General features: G+C 39.5%; 1 protein-coding gene across 5 annotated transcripts in view; it reads left to right on the top strand.

The window, feature by feature from the left end:
• The window catches only part of LOC310894974 (sodium channel protein type 5 subunit alpha-like), a 209,339-nt gene that overhangs the window by 60,030 nt on the left and 128,898 nt on the right, over positions 1–20,411 (top strand). For all 5 annotated transcript variants that reach the window (XM_083825713.1, XM_083825712.1, XM_083825716.1 and 2 more), the window contains 2 exons: positions 3,650–3,880; positions 19,483–19,546. In XM_083825713.1, coding sequence (XP_083681839.1) covers positions 3,650–3,880; positions 19,483–19,546 — 295 coding nt within the window. The remainder of the gene's footprint in view (positions 1–3,649; positions 3,881–19,482; positions 19,547–20,411) is intronic.

Raw genomic sequence — 20,411 nt, 5'->3', positions numbered from 1 at the left:
TCTCCTGGTGCAAGTCACACTCTCTGGTTCCGTTTTTGCCTTTTTTCCCTACTGGTTTCCAAACTGTGCATGGAAGTGTCTGATGTTCTGTAGGTGATTGCCAACATCTGGTATGGATGTCATACTGAATTATGCTAATACTCTCACATCTCAAAGGAGGAATGGATGGTGCTGTGGGATCTTGCCATTTCTCATTGTTTGGTGTTGCTTGCATTTTCTATGGTTTCTGATTTGCATTTGAAAACTGATTATTTGATTAACCTCTGAATGTGTTAATTTCTACCAGTATTAACAGGAATGTTTGGGCCAAATCCTTCTTGCTTTCTGCAGATTTCAGGCTGCCTGTACAGCCCTCATTCCACTGATTTTGGATGCTCTGGTGTTACTCATGTCACGCAAGCAGGATTTGGCCCAGAAGTGTGGAAAGAATTCAGTGATTCAGGAGACCACTGTACCGATTATTCCATAAAGAGTAATCCACAGCGCCATACTCATTAACAGGTGTAGACGTTACTCAGCTTTGGATCAGCTCCTCAGTTTCTGCTGCATGCTGCCTGTTGGTGTTTGACTTGCAAGAATTAAATAAATGCCTTTAATGCCCCATAAATAGAATCTTCTATTAAGCTATATTGCAATGCTCTCATTGGCACTATTTCAAAGGAGGATTATTTATCTAGAAGATTTAACAGTGCTCTAATTTGAATACATCTAGCATTGCTTTTACAAAACACGGGGATTGATTCAGAGAAATGCAGAGCACCTGCAAGAGGTTCTGGGTGTCCTTACTTCCCCTTAGCCCTTCCATTTACCAGGCACAGAAAGTTTAAATGAATGGTGATTTAAACACTTTGCTTAGCAGTGAATTGTGCCAAGCCACTCAATGGATGCTACTTAACTTTCTGGGCAAATTTTCTTTTTAAAGGGTAAGAAAATAACATAGTTAGATTGTAAGTATACAACTCCTGAAATGATTTTCCTGGACAGCTGCAACAAAGTTCCAGAAGGCAGAGTACAAGTTATTTTTAAGTGGTCTTTAATTACAGTAATTGTATTAATAAAGCATTATTTTCTTAGACTGTTCAGAAGTCTATATTCTATCAAAAAAAAAAAAAAAAGAAAAAAAGAAGGTAAAGCAGAAAGCCCTCTCATAAAGAAATTATTTGATACTTGCAAGGAATGAACTTATAAATCTAACAGCATAGAGTTACTCTTCTATTTAAAACCCCAGTAGGTAAACTGAGAAAAACACATTTCATGAAATGACCTTGGAATTAACAGTACTGGGGCCTGAATTTGAAAACAGGTAGTCTTTTCTGGTGACTAGGATTTTGTTGGTCATGCTTCCTAATGTTATCCCTGTTTACATTAGGAATCCCATTGTCCTTGCTCATGTGAGTAAGATTAATTAGTGTATGTAAGCAATACAAATGCAGTCTCCAAGCTTGTATTTGTGTCAAACAAACAAATGAATGTGCTGCAGTGATTTCACAGGGGGTACTGAAGTAAAATAATTTGTGGTTTGGCTGTTTTCCCTTCTTTAAAATTCGGTTTGCATTTGGATTTCCCAAGTTTCCCTGGCTTCAGGGAAGAAACATCTGTGCATTCAAAAGGCAGCCTATGATAAGTATGACTGAGAAAAAATCAGAATATTAGATGAAGAATAAAAAAAAAAACAAACTATTGTATTTATAAATCACATTCCTCTTTCCCTACCCCATTACTTTTTTAAGACCAGGCTTTACAGGACCTGAGGAAGTCCTTCAGAATAGGGCTACAACTAAAACCAATTTCACTTCAGGTATAAAGTTTACCCAAGACTAGATTATCAGAAAAGCTATGCTTTTCATTTAGGCATCAAAATTGGTAATCAAATCTATTAGCAAACTGAAAAAGTTCAAAGCTAAGCTTTATCTAGATACCTGAATAGAAGTCACCTCATTTTCAAAATCTGTTTCTGATGAGGAACGCAGATCCCAAGACTATCCAGCTTTTATGTTATGTTTGTACTACAATATTTTTTTGGCTTATTCTTGTGTATAAGAGGAAAATTTATGGCCTCTTCCTTTTTACTGTGCCAAAAAAATAGCTTTGAAGAGGCAAACAGAATATTTAGTGAAGAAAGAGGGCTACTCCACCTGAGGGTTCAGTATCATTTGGTTGGAAGGCCATTTTATCATAATTAATATAATTCACAGGTTAACCTAATGGCAATACTGCTATACAGCACTGAAAGTTTTAGTCTGCTAGGACCTTGGTGCTATTCTAGCAGCTCATCCTCCTTTAAGGAGCTATGATTTCCCCCTTACTTTATCTACAGAATTTTAAGCAAGACCAAAAGCCTATTTTGCCTTCCTACACATCCTCAAGTACATTTTTTACATTATTTTAAATTATAAAGCACTAACTCAACCTTCGATGCTGCCAAACTCTTGGGGTGGAATTCCAGGGAGCTGAGATTTAATGTGTATGTTCATATTCAGTGAGCAAATCAGCATGCTTCTGAGTATTTCCCAGGAGAATTCCTCCTGTTTCCTTTTTGCATTTTCTATTTTTCCATTTAACTCAATTTCTCTTACTGTTGCCATACTGGTGACACTGATTATCAGAAACACTGATTAATACTTATTGAATATTACATATAAGCAGTGAAGAAACAACAAAATTGCTACCATTGTGCAGTTGATATTAATGTCCAACTAAAAGATACAAGATTTAGAAGAACAGTCTATTTAAAAAAGAGTGGGTTATGTCATATTCATGTAATGTTCAACTAGCTCAAATATTGCTAAACCCTTCAAGAACACTTCAAAAGCAAGCGGTATCTTTTGGGAAAACAGTATAATTATTTATATCTATATACTTACAGAATAATAATCTGAATCTAGTGTTATGGGGTGAAATAACACAAGAGCCAGTTTGCGTTACCCAGGCCTTTGGTGTTTATAATAAGATGATTTATCTACATTGGCAATATATTATAAAATGATTAACTTTACCCAGGTATTGTTGGAGCCTTGGGTTGTTTTACTCAAATAGTTTCCATTGGGTTTATGTGATTGCCCATATTATTTGGTTTACTTCTAATCCCAAATTCTGCTTGTTTTAAGCATATGAATTGAAGGCAGAGGAATTATTCACATGAGGACAGTGAGCAGAATTTGGCACTAAAAATGTAAAATAATCAGGCAATATATAACATTTTCATAGCTCTTCATCTGTTTATGTGAGGGATAAAGTTATCAATCACCTGAGTGATTTAAAATCAATTCACATTCTCAAAAGTCAATGGGATTTAGGCTTTACAGCCTTTACTGCAGCTCCATGAAAATGTAAAAGACTTTCTGTATTTTCTTTTATCCATGACTAGTTTTTGTTTTTGTTTCTCACTGTTCCTTCATCCAGTTATTTCCTTCTATTTTTGAATGAGTGTTTTTGTAACATTAACACCAAGAGTTTTGTCCAGATAAAAGTAGGCCAAACTAAATGTTCATAGTGATCACTTGTCTCCTGTTTCTGCCGTCAAATTACAAACATGTAGTAGAAACACTTCCAATTTTCCCTTCCATGCAGATTTTCATCATAAAACATAGCTATCTGCACATGTGTTTCAGCCTCTCAACCTATAAACTCTTGGCTTTTATCTCCCTAGGACTGAAGACCATTGTAGGTGCACTTATCCAGTCTGTTAAGAAACTTGCTGATGTGATGATCCTGACCGTTTTCTGCTTGAGTGTCTTTGCCCTCATAGGCCTCCAGCTCTTTATGGGCAACTTGCGACACAAGTGTGTCAGGGACTACACCATGTTTAACTTCACCAATGGCACATTGTACTTGGATGGTAGGACGTGGAACAGCTCAGAGGAATTTCTTAATGATCCAGGTAAATACTTTTCTTTACTCTGTTATCCGTTTTATTTATTTATTATCATATTGATCAAAAATGATATGTGAATTCATACTGCAAATGCAGTGTCATGTGTCTACTGCCTCTTCACAAAGTTGACGTGGTTTGGAAAGATCTAGGTAGAATTTTCTGTTGTATATTCACAATTCATGCTGAAAGTTTTTTAGTGCTTTCCTGATGCAGACTAAATGCTTGGTCACATCACTGGTGATTTTCACAGTTTTAGGGTGTCTCATGACTTTTTTCTTAAAGCTTCCTTTCTGGAATCAGGTGATCAAGTGGAAATTTCAGCTGTGTGTGGGGGGGTCTATTTTACATGCTGTTCCTTTAAGACAATTTATAGCACTAACATTTTCTGGCAAAACTTGAAAATTTGAACTAAAAGTCTTAAAAATCAAAAAGCAAAGCAGAGCAATTCAGTATTTATTACACTGAAAAATCCCAGGAGCATTATTTTACGGAAATCTCATGCTATTAGGGCCTGAACTCATTATATGGTTTGGACCATCCTGCAGTATCTGGTGCTCTGATGTTTATTATCAAAAGGCTTGTTTTCTAGGCCAAAGCAATTTTTAATACTCTACAGTCTGCTAGACTTTGAATTACAATGAAATAGGTTCACTGAACTCATTTATTAACATTTTAAAAAAAGGTGTTTCATGTAAATAAACTTCAGAATGTAAACAAGGAGCCCAGCTATTAGCTGGGCCTGCACCAAGACCCTCTGAGACACCAGCGAGTCCCCAGTGACTGCAGTGGACATTGGCTCACATCTGAGAAAATTCGGTGATGCTTCTGAGAGAAGGAAGCAAACAGACAAATATGCCTTGCAAGGAGCTTGTGAGCAGTGACCTTTGGTATTTTATTTATTTTGAGAAGACTGAAACACATAGTCAACTTGCTAACTAGAAATGTGGTTGGCAGGAAGTAACACGGAGTCATGGGGTCCCTCTGCTCTGGCCGTACGGGCTCTACAGTCATCATTTCTCACCCCTAAGTCAGGTTCAGGGCAGTTGTCTGGCTTGATCCAGGGCTCTGTTGAACTGGCACAAGGTTGTCTCCAACCCAGCCTTGCTTCTCAGAATTGTATGGCTCTTCAACTATGTTATGTGGTTCAGGGACTGAGCCAAGGGCAGTCCTGTCATTCCACATGGGTGACTTCTGGCCTTTCTGCTCAGTTCCTTTCCCTGCATTCTAAGCAGCCTTGGAAGGAGTGGTGTTAGTAAGCTTTAATTCAAAGAATAAAAAGCTATTGGTATTGTTAATGCATAATGTGCTTAATAAAGCATTAAGGAAGGGCATATGCAATGCTCTGGCTAAATGAGGGCCATCTTCAGGGCTGACCTTGGTTGTCAGGTTGTGTCCCCTCAATGTCCCTTCCAGCAGCTGAAAGGAGAAAGAGCTGTGTGCCAGAGCTACTAAACCACACTGGACCTATGCTGGCTGGTAATGAGTCTGCTGACATGTTTTCCCACCCATGCTCTCCACGCTTCCAGCTTGTGGCATGAGAAAGATACGGAGGTGGTCGGTGGCAGCCAACATGGCTTCATTAAGGGTAGATCATGCCTGACAAATCTGGTGGCCTTCTACAATGGGGTTATAGCATTGGTGGAGAGGGGAAGAGTGACTAACATGATCCATCTAGACTTGTGCAAAGCATTTGACGCTGTTCCCCATGATATCCTTGTCTCTAAATTGGAGAGACGTTTATTTGATGGATGGAGCCCTCGGTGCATAAGGAACTGGCTGGATGGTTACACTGAAAGAGTTGCAGTCAACAGCATAATGTCCAGGTAGAGATCAGTAAAAAGTGATGTTCCTCAGGGGTCAGTACTGGGACCAGCACTATTTAACATCTTTGTTGGTGACATGTATAGTGAAATTGAGTGCACTCTCAGCCAGTTCGCTGATGACGCCAAGCTGTGTGGTGCGGTTGTCACGCTGGAGGGAAGGGGTGCTGGCCAGAGGGACCTGGACAGGCCTGAGAGGTGGGCCTGTGCGAACATCATGAGGTTCAACAAGGCCAAGTGCAAGGTCCTGCATCTGGGCTGGGTCCAGAGCACCCCTTCTACAGAGACAGTCTGAGGGAGCTGGGGTTGTTCAGCCTGGAGAAGAGAAGGCTCCGGGGAGACCTCACAGCGGCCTGCCAGGGCCTAAAGGGGGCTGCAGGAGAGCTGGGGAGGGACTCTTGGTCAGGGGTGTAGGGATAGGACAAGGGGAAATGGCTTTAAACTAGAAGAGGGTGTGTTTTGATTAGATATGAGGAAGAAATTCTTCACTCAGAGGGCGGTGAGGCCCTGTCCCAGGCTGCCCAGAGGAGCTGTGGCTGCCCCATCCCTGGCAGTGCCCAAGGCCAGGCTGGATGGGGCTGGGGGCAGCCTGGGCTGGTGGGAGGGGTCCCTGCCCATGGCAGGGGGTTGGGATTAGGTGGGCTTTAAGGTTCCTCCCAACCCAAACCATTCGATGATTCTCTGCGACTCTGGTGTATTAAGGCACCTCATGGGTCCTACACCCACAGGTAACTGGCATCTGTGTGAGGTGATTCTCTCCCTCTCTCATAAAGGTCTCAAGAGACAAAAGAGTTGATGGCTGGAATTTTAAAACCCTGTAATAAAGGTGAAGGGATGACATTGGAACTGTGAAGATACTATGGTTCTTTGGGAGTGGAAGTAGGGTAAATGCACCACTGGTAGTCTCTATAAAAAATATAGTTACTGTCAAGGCCAGCTGCAGCATTGCTTTAAATGGAAGGAATTGCACAGCTGCTGCAGCATGCCATGGGCAAGTTTATTTGTGTGGGTCTGATATGGGGAAGGGGAGAGACACTCATGTAAATCCATTTGGTAAATCCAGCAATGGGTAATATGGTCAGGAAACTATACTTATGATCACTGAAGTAGATTGACCTATTACAAGGTTAATTGACTTGGTGAGATAAAGGATTAAAGTGAAATAAAGTTTGACCATGCAGTATTAATAGTAAGCAATAATAATATAAATGAATGTTTTAATGTTTTCATAATATAGGAAAATAAAGACAGTGAACTATGGCAAACAACTGTCAGTTAAGATGGATGGACAAGACATATTTAAATAGTTGAAATGCTGAGTCAGTGCCAAGGGCCACTGAAGAACTGGAAGAAAAGTAGATTTATAGGAAGAACGTACTAACCTCAGAATAAAAATTCCTCGAGAAGCTGGAGAAGGTGGCTCAGCAATAAGACTAAGAAGAACAATATTAAGTAGGATTTTCATTTAATGTTGATAATTATGCCAAAGCAATTCCAACATTGAAGGACTGGCTCATTTTGTAACTAGAAGGGATATTGCTTTATATTCCATTTTGCGTAAGTATTATGGTGAAATGAAGTGACTGTTTAACAGAGTAGTACTGACCACAATTTAATAACAGTCCGAATTTCAAGTACTTTATGGAATTAAGCAATACATACGGTTAAATTAGAGTGTAGGCAGACCAAATTAAATAAAAAGAAGAATACATTAAGAAACAGAGTAGTGTCAGTGTTTATTTTGGGGAAGAATTAGAGAAGAAAATTGGCCAACATGTTGAGATAGTAAAGTTCATTCAAAGGGAGCAAAAACAATTACAAAGGCTCATTGGAGACTTTAAAACCAATGCAGCTGAGTCACTTAGTTTGAATCAGGAATAGTAATCTAAAAACACGGAAAGCAGAAGCCTGAAGAGATTCATGATAATACTTCTTTTAAAAAAAGAAGTATGTAAACAAATGCAGCAATTAAAAACACTCATAAATGGAAAAGTGGATTGTTAATTCGTTCATCAGGACACCAAAATGAAGAATCAAAAGGGATGGTATGAGAGCTCTTCTCTTGGAGAGCAAAAGTTTGCTCTGGGTTCTTTGAGAGAGGTTTTAATGTTTCAGAGGACAATGGGAAACCACTGAAATAGCATCAGCCTCTTCTTGTGCCTTATGATCCTTTTTTGCATGAATGGAAAAACAAAGTGAGTGGATCCCCTTGAAAGGGCGATACAGTTAGCAATTGTCTGGTGTTGCAGAGGAAATAGCTAAAATAGTTAGTCATTTAGACTTTATCTTTAGAAAAGAAATATAAGAACTCAGTTTTCAGTCTTTCCGAGACCATTTTAGCTTAACTGTGGTTAGTTAATAGGCATAGGCACTTGGTGCAGAAGATATTTTGGTTTTGTAGAAGGCCTGGGATAGATTTAGCTCTGCCCTTTTTATTCCAAACTGATTTTGTATGTGGACTGAATTGTATCCTCTACCCTTAGCTGCTCTCAACCCCCAGGCAGGGAATATTCTCTCGTCTGTCTTTGCAACACTTTTTTTTTTTTTTCCAATAAATGGGGAAATAAGTTAATTTATAAAAATAACTTTGTTTGGATCATCATTGGCTTAACCACATTTACATGGTAATGCCTAATTTTTGTTTGATCCTTGTGGATGTATCCACTTTGTACTCCTGATAAAGGGACTCCAGCCCTGAGCTATACAGTCAAGACTGTGTTCTTTCCTGCTACGTTGTTGTGGTCACCATGACCATCTTGGCTGATGGTGCAGATGCTGCTCTGCACCTCTGCTACCCCTGTTTCTGCCTCCACCACCAGTAAAGGCAGCAAACCAGCACCACTATTGGTTGTGGCAGGAACTGTGGTGGCAGAAGAAAAATGTTTTTGTTTTTTTTTTCCCCCCTAAATTTGAACCAATAAATAAATAAATAAATTGGTCTGTTTTTGTGCTTAATAGATCCATAACAAGTCAGTCCCCTCCACCTCCCCTTTTGGCCCTTTTCCTGTTACTTAACCTTTCTTGGATGAGCTTGTTGATCCTACACTGCTTCTATTCTCCATCCTTGGCTGCAACCCAGGGATGGCTGAGCCCTGCTGTTCTTTCATGTGCAAGGTTGCTAACATCACTGAGAGCTGCTGGGCTCTTTCCTGTTATTGTGCATCTGCCATGAAAGGATCTTGTAAACTAAATCCCATAAGGATTAAGGATTTCCTGCCTTTCCATCCAACACTTTGCTTGTTAATTCCATCATTTCAGTGGCTACTGCAACTGAAGGAGAAGCCAGGCAACTTAGGAAAGCAAGAGACAGAGCCCTTATGCATTGGGATTATCTGGGAAAATTCACAGAGAGTTTTCTTTCACCAATTCTAAGGTTCAACGTTCACCAATTACTAAGATCTAGGATACAACTGACTATTTCGGGTCTGACTATCAAGAAGGGAACTTTCTTGATCATTGTCATTATAAGCTTAATTCTATGAGGGAAACTTCACCTAAATTACTGCAGGTACAGCTGGTTTCTCAGCTTAGCTACTGGGCACAGTGGTCATAGTAGGGTGAGATAACTGATTAGTCTCTCCTTTCCTCACAGTGAAAATGCAGGTTCAAAATCTGCCTTTCAATGCGCATGTCTGTTTCATGATAAACAGGAGGATTCTCCCATTCTTTCAAATTGAAATGACTCTAGGTCTTCACAATTTATGCAACAACCTCTAAGAAGAAGGCTTCTTCTGACCTTTCTTATCAGAGAAGTTATTCCAGTCTGATTTTGCCTCCAATAAGTGATGCTTACTCTTCCAAAGCTAGAAAGAAAAAGGAAGAATAAGGCTGAAGTAATTCATCAGGACTCCCAGCCTCCTCCATAGGACTATTTTTTTTTGTATGAGAGCAGTATGGGATGAGGGACAGTTGAGCACAGATAGAATTAGGCTAAAAAATCTTGATGTCAAATTCCGAAGATAAATTCTGCTCAAAATTAAAATGGAGACAGCTAGATTATCTCGGAGAACACTGGCTATTAGTATGTAATTTTATTTTTCATACTTGCATTTCAAGATTTGGTAAGGGACTGCAATCAATAAGCCCAGATAGGATTATTTGTAGACATTAATAATAATAAACATGAGAATCTGAAGTTGTAGATGCAGCAGTGGTCATGTATAAAAATTAAATAGATAAAAAAGTACAAAATAGCGATAGTTTACATCCACGGCGATATGAAAAAGATGTGATCAATGTATCAATACTAAAATTATTGTGCTGTCAGTTATCTTTAGGAGAGGTAACGGTTTAGAAATAGCAGGTGACTGAAAACCTACCATGTTAATTCCAATGCTTGTAAAGATTTCTAGGAAAGTAGTTGCAAATAGCATGCTCAAAAGCCTTAGGTTGTGGTATTAAAATTAAAGATGTATTTTATGAAGAGAAGCTTTATGAATCCATGACTGCATTGAAGGTTATATGAAGTCTGATGTGTCACTGGCTTAGGCAGAGTAAAAGATGTGCCAATGGACTGAATGTAGTTGATTCACATTGCTGATGAGTGTAGGAACTTTAATGTAATTTATGTATGCCATTAGTAAAATGGATTATTGACTAATCAGTGAGTAGTAACTTGAAACCTGAGTTTAAATAGAGTGTTCTTTTGTAGAGCAGGGCTGTTTGAGTACTGAATACAAGAAAAAACACTTAAGAAAGAAAACCTTAAAATGTAGCAAAAATGTTATTAAATCACTCTTGAAGTGCTTGTCTCAAAATCCAGTGTGTTCTTTTTCTTTAAACTAAGTACCCCACTTTTTTTCAAAGCCAAAGAGGCTTTGAAAGGATCTTGTTTTCAAAATGTGCTATGTTTTCCCTCAAAATCAGTATCTTGTAAAATAAAATAATAAATAAATATGTAAAAACAACACATTTCATTTAGGTAATTCTGCCCAGGATGTTGAAATAATAATAATAAAAAGGTTTGATAAAGATTTATTAAACTTCTGGTGGGAGGAGTCAACTGCCATTTTTATAGCTTAAAAATCAACTTTTTAGGGATGGTGCTTTTTTCTTCCAGACTACTTTCTCGCATTCATTTCATGGCAGTGTTTTTTCTCTTCTTCTGAAGTCAAGCTGTGTAGTTAATGAAAGTTTGAGGAAAAAAGAAATCTTTAATAATAGTAATAATAATAATCCAGATAAAGTTTAATACAATATCCATCACCTCCAGTTATACCCGGAAAAGTCACGGTTGCTTTGGGTTCTGTATTTAGAAAGATACATAAATATATTAAGTTTAGGTCTTTTGTCTTTGCATCTCCCAATTGCATCCAGTAAGTAATCTGAACGAGGTGCACTCATAAGTGCGCTATTAAATACACTATTAAATAAATGGGCATGGATATTTAGGCGTATACATGTGAATAATAATAAAAAAAAAGATGTGTATATAGATGTGTGTCTACATACATGTTTTATCCAACTTCTGTGCCTAGTTATTAGCTCTGCCTGATGAGTTGCTTCATTTTTGCTCTCAGAACGACTGAAATGGAGCTGTATGAAAAGATATTCTGAAACTGTGTGACGAGTATAGAAAATAATGATGTCCAAGCCAGATAATAGATGTAGCAAGTTTGGGGAGAGCTGAAATGTTTGAGGTGTTGTCTGAGGTGGTAATAGAAGACAGTGAGTGTTGGATGAGTAATTATGGAGGTGGGAGAAAAGAGGGAAGCAATAAATCAGGTTGAGACTGGAAAGAGGTGTTTTATTATGTATGATTGTGTGTGAACCAATGATTAAGACAAAGAACCTCTCTGGGCTTTCAGGCTGTGCTTGTCAGTGTGGAAGCTACTTGCGTTACTCTGCCGTTAACTGTAAATATTGCGGCTTTGTTCAGGTGCTGCGGATCTTTTGATAAATAGCTTAAATGCTCAAACATTAATGCAGTGATGTGTTATGAACATGGGTATTGTACCTGTGCACTTTAACATTTTAAGCTACATAGAAAAAGAAAAGCCCAGTGGAAGAAGTACAAGGATCAGAGAAACATAGGAGCTGGTACTGTTGTACCCAATACAGCCTCTTCCTGAAAATTCAGTAGCATTATTTTTTGACCTTGTGGCGAAAGAGCAAGTTCTTGGTCTCAGAACAAATTTTAAACATGAGGATTTGCCCCCCAAATACATTTCTTTTGCTCTCATCGCTGCATTATTACCGCTTACAGAGAGATCTGCTAGGGGAAAGATCTGCCACAGAAGATTAAACCTAAATATTTTGAGAGTTTTCCTGCACCTTCAAATTGTTCATGAACTACCGAAGCGATATACACTTGACTCACAGAGCGCTGTTCAAAAGGACCTCGTCTGTGCCCTGCCCTTCGGAGCCTCTCCGTGGACTTCTGCTTGCTGCAGGTTCAGCAATAATGAGCCTTGCAAGGGCAAGAGGTAGCTCCTGCTTTTAACTCTGAGCAGTCAGCCCAGGTGCAGCATGAACTCACCACCAGAGAATGGCTTGCAGTACTGCCTTCCCTTATCACACTGGTTTTAAGCATCAGGAAATATTTTCTCCTGTGCTTTCCATCAACACTGAATTCAGCCAAGTGAGGTAGAGATGGAATAAGGGAATTGCCAGGCTCAATCTGACCTTGGTTTACCTGGTGCAGCACCTGTCTGTGGCACAGAGCAGCCCCACATGTTCCAGAAGAAATTAGTACAGTCCAGAGTATAGACATTTTTCTAATTTTGTAATAACTATTATAATTCCGGATATCCTTATCTATGTAAGCAACTAATCTGTCTTTGAGTGTTTTGGCTACAGGGACAGCTTGTGGCAGTAACTTTAGCAGTTGAAATGACAAGTGCGGTGAAAAAAAAAAAATCCTTTATCTTTGCTTTTGATTCTTCCCCCATTTTCTTAGGGCAAAAAAAACAAAACATTATTATCACATTCTGTGTCCAGGAGTACACAAAGATCCCTGTTCTTATTTTACAAAACGCGTGCTATATTTGACTCTGATTGTCACCCCCCTTTCTAAGATAAAAGACCTCAATTTTTTTCAATAGCTCATCTTATTGAAGTTTTCCCAGTCATTCTTGTTACTTTTACCCACTTCTCAATACCCTGCAGTTCAGCAGTTGCCCTACTGAAAGCAATGCTGTGCTCTGACTTCTGGATGACAGAAGACACTGGTTAATAAATTGGCATATTTTTTCTTGTATGGCACTGCATCCCTTTCCTCCTGCATCTCACTACCACATTTTTCTTTGATCCCAGCTTCAAATTAGATAAAAATGTTGGCTAAGGGTTCCTAATAAATAAATAAATAAATAATCCGTATCTCTTACCGGAGCTGATACAGGGAATTAGGGAATTTAAAACTTGACAATGTTATGAATGGGTGAGATTTTCTCCTTTGCTTTACATCACATTCTGATAACACAATATCTGACTTTGCTTTTTTTCACTCATTTTGCTAGCAAGACTGGCCTCTATAGTGTTCCTCATTCAGTCCTGGCTTGGACTAGAGTTACCTGGAAAATACTGTGCTGTCAGTAGATTTCCTCAGCTCTGCTCACCCTTTTTTCACAGTACTTACAAATGTAGTAAACCAGTGCAGACACAGCCCTCTATTAGCCTTCAGAGATTCTGCACCTTGACTTTTCATCTTTAATCTTTGTTTCCTGTCTCTTAGTCAGTTCTTGAGACAATTCATGTTTTCTTTATCACAGTACAAGCGGGAGTATTTTCTTCTTTTTTTTTTTTTCTTGCATCTGTCTGTAATCACAAATGCATTCAGCCCTTGTAGCAGCTTTTGATTTGAATTCTTTTGTGTGAAATATATATATATATGTATATATAAAACACAACAAAACAACCCTCTGCAAAACTTCCAGAAACCACACTTCAGCGTTTTGCTGCCTGTTCATGTGAAGCGCTTGTTTAAACAAGTGGCATTAAATATGCTTTTAGTTGTGTACTGTGCAGCCTACAACTCCAAGCGTTGGGTCTGCGTGGCTGACCAGACACAGAGGCACGGAAGGAGGTGATCTGAAGATCATTATAGCCAGCACACATATTTATTGCTGGTCGTTGTCTCCTGTCTCACCTTGCTCAAAATGCTCGTGGGCTTGGCATGGTCCCCAAGCCAATTTGACAGCCTTGGTGGAATGTGTAAATTCTCCGCTCCCTTCTGGCCCGCAGCTCCAAATGCTCCTGGTTTGCTTTTCCTTCTCTTGGACCGTGCAGCGCTGTGGATCTTTGAGGTTTTCAGAGCCTCTTAGTAGTGCACAGGAGCCATTTAGTAGAGGGCTTGATTGATATCTTTAGTGGCTTTTTCTCAAAGAGAGTAAAAGCTGCTCTATCAAAATTGGATGAATTATTTTTTACCTTATAGAGATGGTGGAGCCCTGGCTGGGAAATTGCTTTTTTGGCTTGTGTCAAGCACTGGGGGGAAGCACTGATGATAGGAGCTTACCAGTGACTCTCGAGCTTAAGGGGTCCACTATTCTCCCAGCACCTTGTTTTATGGTTTTCTACAACCTTGTCCCAGCCCCTCCATATCTCCTGCAGGATGATTCATACCCAGAGAAGCCCCTGGAGTCCGGGCTGTTCAGGGCTCTAGTTACCCTAAACTCATATGTAAGCCAGTGCTGTATATAAGACCCTCAAAAAAAGTTGGCTGCTTAGACTCTGCCCCCTCTAACATCCTCACAATTAGCTCCTCCTGTTCCTTTTCTAACTGAAATTTTGAAAATGTCCTTAAAGATGATGAGGGGTGAAGTGAAAGGAGAGAGATGGACCAGAAGCAGGTGCACAAGACAAGAGGATGGGAAGGGTGGGAAGCAAGAAGGGAGAGGAGAGCATCTGCGAGCTTGCAAAGCCTAACAGAAGGACCGACAGCAGCAAATGCCAGGGGAGAGAGGAAGAAAATCAGATCCCCTGTCATGGGGTGAGCGACAGGAGAGTACCTCATTATTATAATTATTTGCAACCCCTTTTAGCAGGGAAGAACTGTCTGGCAGTGCCATTTATTCCAAAGCATTCTTCCCTAATAATACCCTTAATACGGCTTGTTCCATCGCTTTTGTGAGAGGCATGTTTTTCATCTTCAAACTCAATTTCATTTATTAGAGACTTCACCGTGTGTGACACAGTGTGCACACAGCAAGTGCAGCAAGGATTCATTTTAATTATTATGTATTGCCAGGAGGTACAGTGTGTTTGTGCCGGTGGGCGAAAGGGCGAGGAGGGGGTGTTATCTATTTTGTTTCTGTGTCACGTATCACAACTGTAAGGTGATGGGGCTTTCTGAATTGCATTTTAAATTTGGATCTGGACATTTGTTGGCTGTCAGTGCTCCATGCCAGCCGTAGCGAAAGGAGAAAGTCTCCAACCAGCGTGTACCCGTGTGGCTGCAATAAATAGTCCAAGATAACAGACACCTCTCTCAAGTTTTTGTTAGAAAGTCAGCCAGAGGACTCTACTCTGGGCAGTGACTAATGATATTTGAATGCTGCTCTTTACGCAAGTGTGATAACATATATATTTTTTTCAAATCCCAATGACTTTGCGGTAAATCAAAATATCATTTTAGCTGGATCTTCAAATAAGGAACAGAAGGTGGGCTTGGGAAGCATGTTTTCTAAGCTGACTCTAACCTCATTAATTTTTTTCCATCTGGAAACTTTTCCCATCCTTCTACACAGAATTGCAGAGGGCTTTCTACACGGCAGCTTTCTGCTAAGTGGTGTGACATAGGTGTGGAAGGTATAAGATGGAGCATAATTTTAATTAGAATTAATTGTCTTGTTGAGGAATTTTATGGGAAGTTTGGCTTTTTTTTCTTTTTCTTTTGTTTGCCTGACAGGTGGAGCCATTGTGAATATTTGCTCTATTAGAACTGCCTGGTGTGGAAGAGAGCAATGTGGAAACCTGAAAGATTGGTAAATTGGAGAAAGCGTAGAATAAAACAGCAGAAAATATGAGAAGTTAGAGGAATTTATTTTAGAAGGAAGGCACTGCAAAAATCTAGAGGATTTTGTGTATTTGCTCACTGTCTGCATACAGCTGTAACTCTAAAACTAGGGTCATCACCTTTGCTGGTGGTGGAGAAAGGCGGACATTACCCCACTCCATAGTCACGATGCTCTGTTCAATGGGCTCAGTGTCAGATCTAAAGACAACCATCAGTAGTCTACCAAATAATAATGTAACATACAGCAGCTGTGTAATATTTGTTATCAACCCTTTCCTCAGAACAGTTAGGGGAATAGACTAGAGGAACTCTTTGGTACAACATTTGTGTTGATGTTTGATAAAGCCTATGCCAAGAGATGCTATCCATAGTAGATGGAGGTAAACCTCTACTCTCTCTAACTGTCTTTAGTACCAGTTGCAGTGAGGTTGTGGCAGCACGAGCTTCATCACCCCAGTACACAGCAATTCATGGTGCTTGAGCCACCTTGGCTGAAGCAGTTGCCAGTATCACATTTTCCCTTGCAGGCAGACAAAACTCTATAAGAAGGTAATAAGCTGCTTGTGAGCACTCACTTTTACAGGTTTGATTTGTTGAACTCAGCACCTCTAAAATGCAAGCCAAGGAAGACAACACCAACACAGGGGTTCATAGTGCACCTATTTATTGGCAGCAGAAGCAGCGTAGCACAAGTAATACTATGTTAGGAGCAATGGGAATTACGGGGTCTTAGTATGTTTTTATAAGGCTTAGAGTTGATACAAATGTGCGTATGTTTTGGAGAAAATAGCATCTGGTTGTTGGAAAACATGTTTCTATTGAATTTTTGACTGCTAAGTGCTGACAGGAAATGTTCTGTATTATTTAAAAATAGATGTTTATCTGGCACCAATGGAGTAAATAATGTGCGGCCAAGAAGAAACAGATACTAAGCGAGTGTTATTCTGATAATTTATTTTATTATTTTAAAATAACCAAGTAGTTCTGGAAATTCCTGTAGGAAACTTCCTAAAAAACATAATACACACTATAACTCTAACATCAATATTTTAGTAAAGCTGGAAGGGGAAAAAAAAAGAGAAAGATCCTTTGGAGAAAATGGCATGTTGGATATACTTTATTTACACACAAGCAAGTGTGAAAATGTTATTGTTTTGGCTTGATTTGACTTTAAACTGAATATGTATGTATATAGTATGGAGGTTGTCAGCTTTATTTTCCTATGGTGTTCCCCATTGATAGGTAGAAACTTTTCCATGATAAAGCTGACAAAACAAAACAAAGGTTAGTTTGAATCTTCCAAGACAATGAAAAAGTCATGCTTTTGTAAGGTGTTTATCAGTTCAAGCAGTCTGCCTTTCAGAGATAAACATCTACTGCAAATGAAAAAGGTTTTTTTTTGGTTTTTTTGGTCATGTTAGAGTTAAGTGATAGAAAGCTGCGGCCGCAGGCTAATACGATACCAGGGTGGTTTGTTCTTAAGAGCAAGAGAGATGACTGCTTGCTTCTTAAAGACCTCTGATTGCATGGCATGTTTGATCGAAATCCAAACCAACTTGCTTTGAATGACAAATTGATTGTTGTGTGCCTGTTTGATAATACAGCAATTTGTCTCCTCGGGCATAATACTCTAATCCCCCCTTCATTTATCAGTAGGGAATCAGTAATTCAGCTCTTCTTCAGGAAGTTTGGCACAGTAGTGGTGATGCTCCATTGCACAGTTGCAGATCCCGTGGTGAAGATACCACTCCTAGCCGCGTCTACACACTGATTGCTCAGCATGCATTTCATATCGCTCTTTGGCACCGACTGTATTGCTTGTTTTAGAAATGTAAATGTTTAAGTCACAACAGAATTTTGTGTCTTCCTGAGGTTTTAAACATCTTGTTTGCACACGCTCTCTCTTTGCTCCTTATTTCTGTGCTCTGACTCTGTTCTCATCTTCTGGTTCAGCTGAGCAGGAGGTGTTGCTTTGGTCTTCAGGGCTTCAGTCATACCTTGAAGAAACTGGTCAACGTATAGAGACAGTTCTGTGGTCCTTCTGGTCCTAGCATTTGCGGTATGAAAGGTTGCAATTCCTAGGGAGCTGTGCATGTTTGCAAAGTTCAAGGTATCCTGTGTAGCAATACCACTTACCAGTAAGGTGCAGAACCTCTGTAGTTGTTTGTCTGTCTCTTATTTCATGGATGTGCTGTGTTTCCTCCATATCACAGAGGGTTTGTGTCACTAACTGTATATGTAACAAATAAGATACCATCTATCCTGAGAACAGTAGGTGTTTCACCAGCAGAAGTGGAGGGTGAAAAGAGATGTATGAACCCGCATCCTTCCTGCTTTTCTGGTGATTTTTTCACAGCTCCTTAACCATGTTGATCACTGTGGTGTTGCCGTCAGTCAAGATGTTTCTGTCGAAAGCCCAAATGTACGACAAAGCCAAAAAGCATATAGTCTGAGCAGGATATATGCTCTGATAACTTGTGAACACCATCACGTGCCCTCATAACCACAAAGCTCATGGACAGTAATTCCCTCTTGGCATGCAGCAGGGCAGGGCTTTTCCCCTGCTCGCAGCTTACTGAGAAAGCCACAGCACATCTGTTCAGTGGCTTGAGCCATTGAGCATTCTTTGCATGGCCTGACTCGATAAGCTGTCACTCTTGATTTTTAAAGCATTTCACAAAGGGGGTTAGGTTAACCTATAATGAAGAACCTCTTCAGAGCATCATCTGCAGAGGCCCCTTTGCTCACAAACAGATGTTGTGTAAGGCTGCCACCATCATGTCTTGTGTCAACAGGGAATCCATCCTCGCTGCTGCAACAAAACACACCAGTATACCCACCCTCCCTCAGTCAGCTGCTGGCCTCTGTTTTGCATTTATGATGCATGACCAATGCTTTTATCCTTTCTTCTATGCTGCCAGTCAGGTTTTAGAGATTCTCCTTAGAACATCTCTTCTTTTCAGGCTCTCTCTCGAAAACTGATTTTGCTTATCCTTTTGAGATGTTGGCCTCCTGTTCTGTTTCTCTGAATTTTAGACTATTTGTTGACTGGGGATAGGAGAGGGAGTGTGTACAGTAAGGCTCTCATTAGCCTGGGGATGCTAATTTCCTTAAGTCTCATTGATAGTCAACAAGGGAATGATGCAGAGCACTTAAATTTAGCATGCTCCTGAGTCTCCCTCGAGAAGTGTCTGTCTCTCTCCATTGGCATTACAGATGACTGCATTGATAAATATTTGTCTTTATGAATACTTCCTTGTTTGTCTGATCTTTAACGATGCGCATTTTTCAATTTCTTTTGCTTTATAGTGTGTATTTTCTCTCCTGAACAAAATTCACCAGACTGGCGGAATGGGCTGCTGTGTCAGTGTTATTACATTTTGACTCATATCAAAGTTGCATTTTAACCTACGAGTCAGGATTTGTTATCACAAACTTTAATTAATATATATCTCATCAACGCAGAGTCCAAATGGGCAAACTTATGGATTAGTTTCATTAGGCATTGCTATACTGAATCCAGTAACATCGTTCGTACGTACAGCAGCCACGTGGCTAGATGATGTTTCCTTCGAACTTTGCTCACAGCCCTACTGCCACCCTATTGCACTGGTCAGGTTTGGAATATAAGCACCAAATGCTTAAAGAGCTTTGAAAAAATATCTTTGTTTTTACAATTCATAAAAGTTAAAATTATCAAAACAAAGCAAAATATGCCATTCTTTTCTCAATTACTGTGCCAGTTGAATGTGTTAGTTGGTGAATAATATTTGTGAACGTTATCACTCCCAGAATGTACTTGTTAAAAAGCTGTTTCTCTAATTCTGTTGCAGTTAACTACTTCATAAAAAATGGTACAGAAGATGTATTACTGTGTGGCAATAGCACTGATGCTGGGTAAGTAATTTAAATGGCTTCCCTTCTGTTTGTGTTTTTGTTTTTACATTTCCTTCAGTTCTTTCAGTTCCTTCACTTTTCACCAGCACAAAGTAGATATTTCAAATTCCTTGTGTCAGTAGTAGTAGGAGAGAGGATATTGACAATATTGTGCATGGTAATACTATTTTCTGACCTGCAGGGAGGAGATGTTTGTGTGTGTGTCACTTATTTAGGTCTAAAATCGTTAGGGGCCTTATTACAGTTCTTTTTCAATATGTTTAACTTTCTCTGTAAAAAATAGTGAAAGCTAAGTAACACTTCGACTGAGTGGAGAATATTTTAAGGGAAATGAAAGATGAATGGAAATAGAAAAGCTAGAGAGATCTAGACTGATGACAAATTCTTGGCTTTTGGCAAAGGGAGATAAACAAACCCACAAATGGTAGTTGCCAAAATAACATGCTTTGGAGGTGGGAGGGTACTCAGTTTTAAGTTGTGATGTACATTTGTACGTGATATGCTTAGAGACTGCAAATACTTCATGTTCTTACAATGTAGACAGCAAGGAAATCACAAATAATTCCTGTGTTATACTAATTTACTAGTCTGCATAAAGGACTTCGTTCATAGCCCTACCACCTGTAGACGCTAATGATTCCTTCTGCATCCAGTCCTCAGGGTGTAAGTGCATTGTCTGGGGGTGTGATTTTATTTGATAGGTTCTTGTGATCTTAATGGAAATGGAAGAGTTGATCTGGGATGGAGAGAGATGGATCTAGTGTGGGCAGGGGACATTAAAAACCATGCAGAGACTGTAGGGTGTTTGAAGTTGTATGACAAAGAAGAATAGAGACCTTAGTGTGGTGGGATGGATTAGCCTTTG

The sequence above is a fragment of the Anser anser genome (assembly GCF_964211835.1).
Source record: "Anser anser genome assembly, chromosome: 2".
Classification (NCBI taxonomy): Eukaryota; Metazoa; Chordata; class Aves; order Anseriformes; family Anatidae; genus Anser; species Anser anser.
This window is presented reverse-complemented; position numbering and strand designations above follow the sequence as displayed.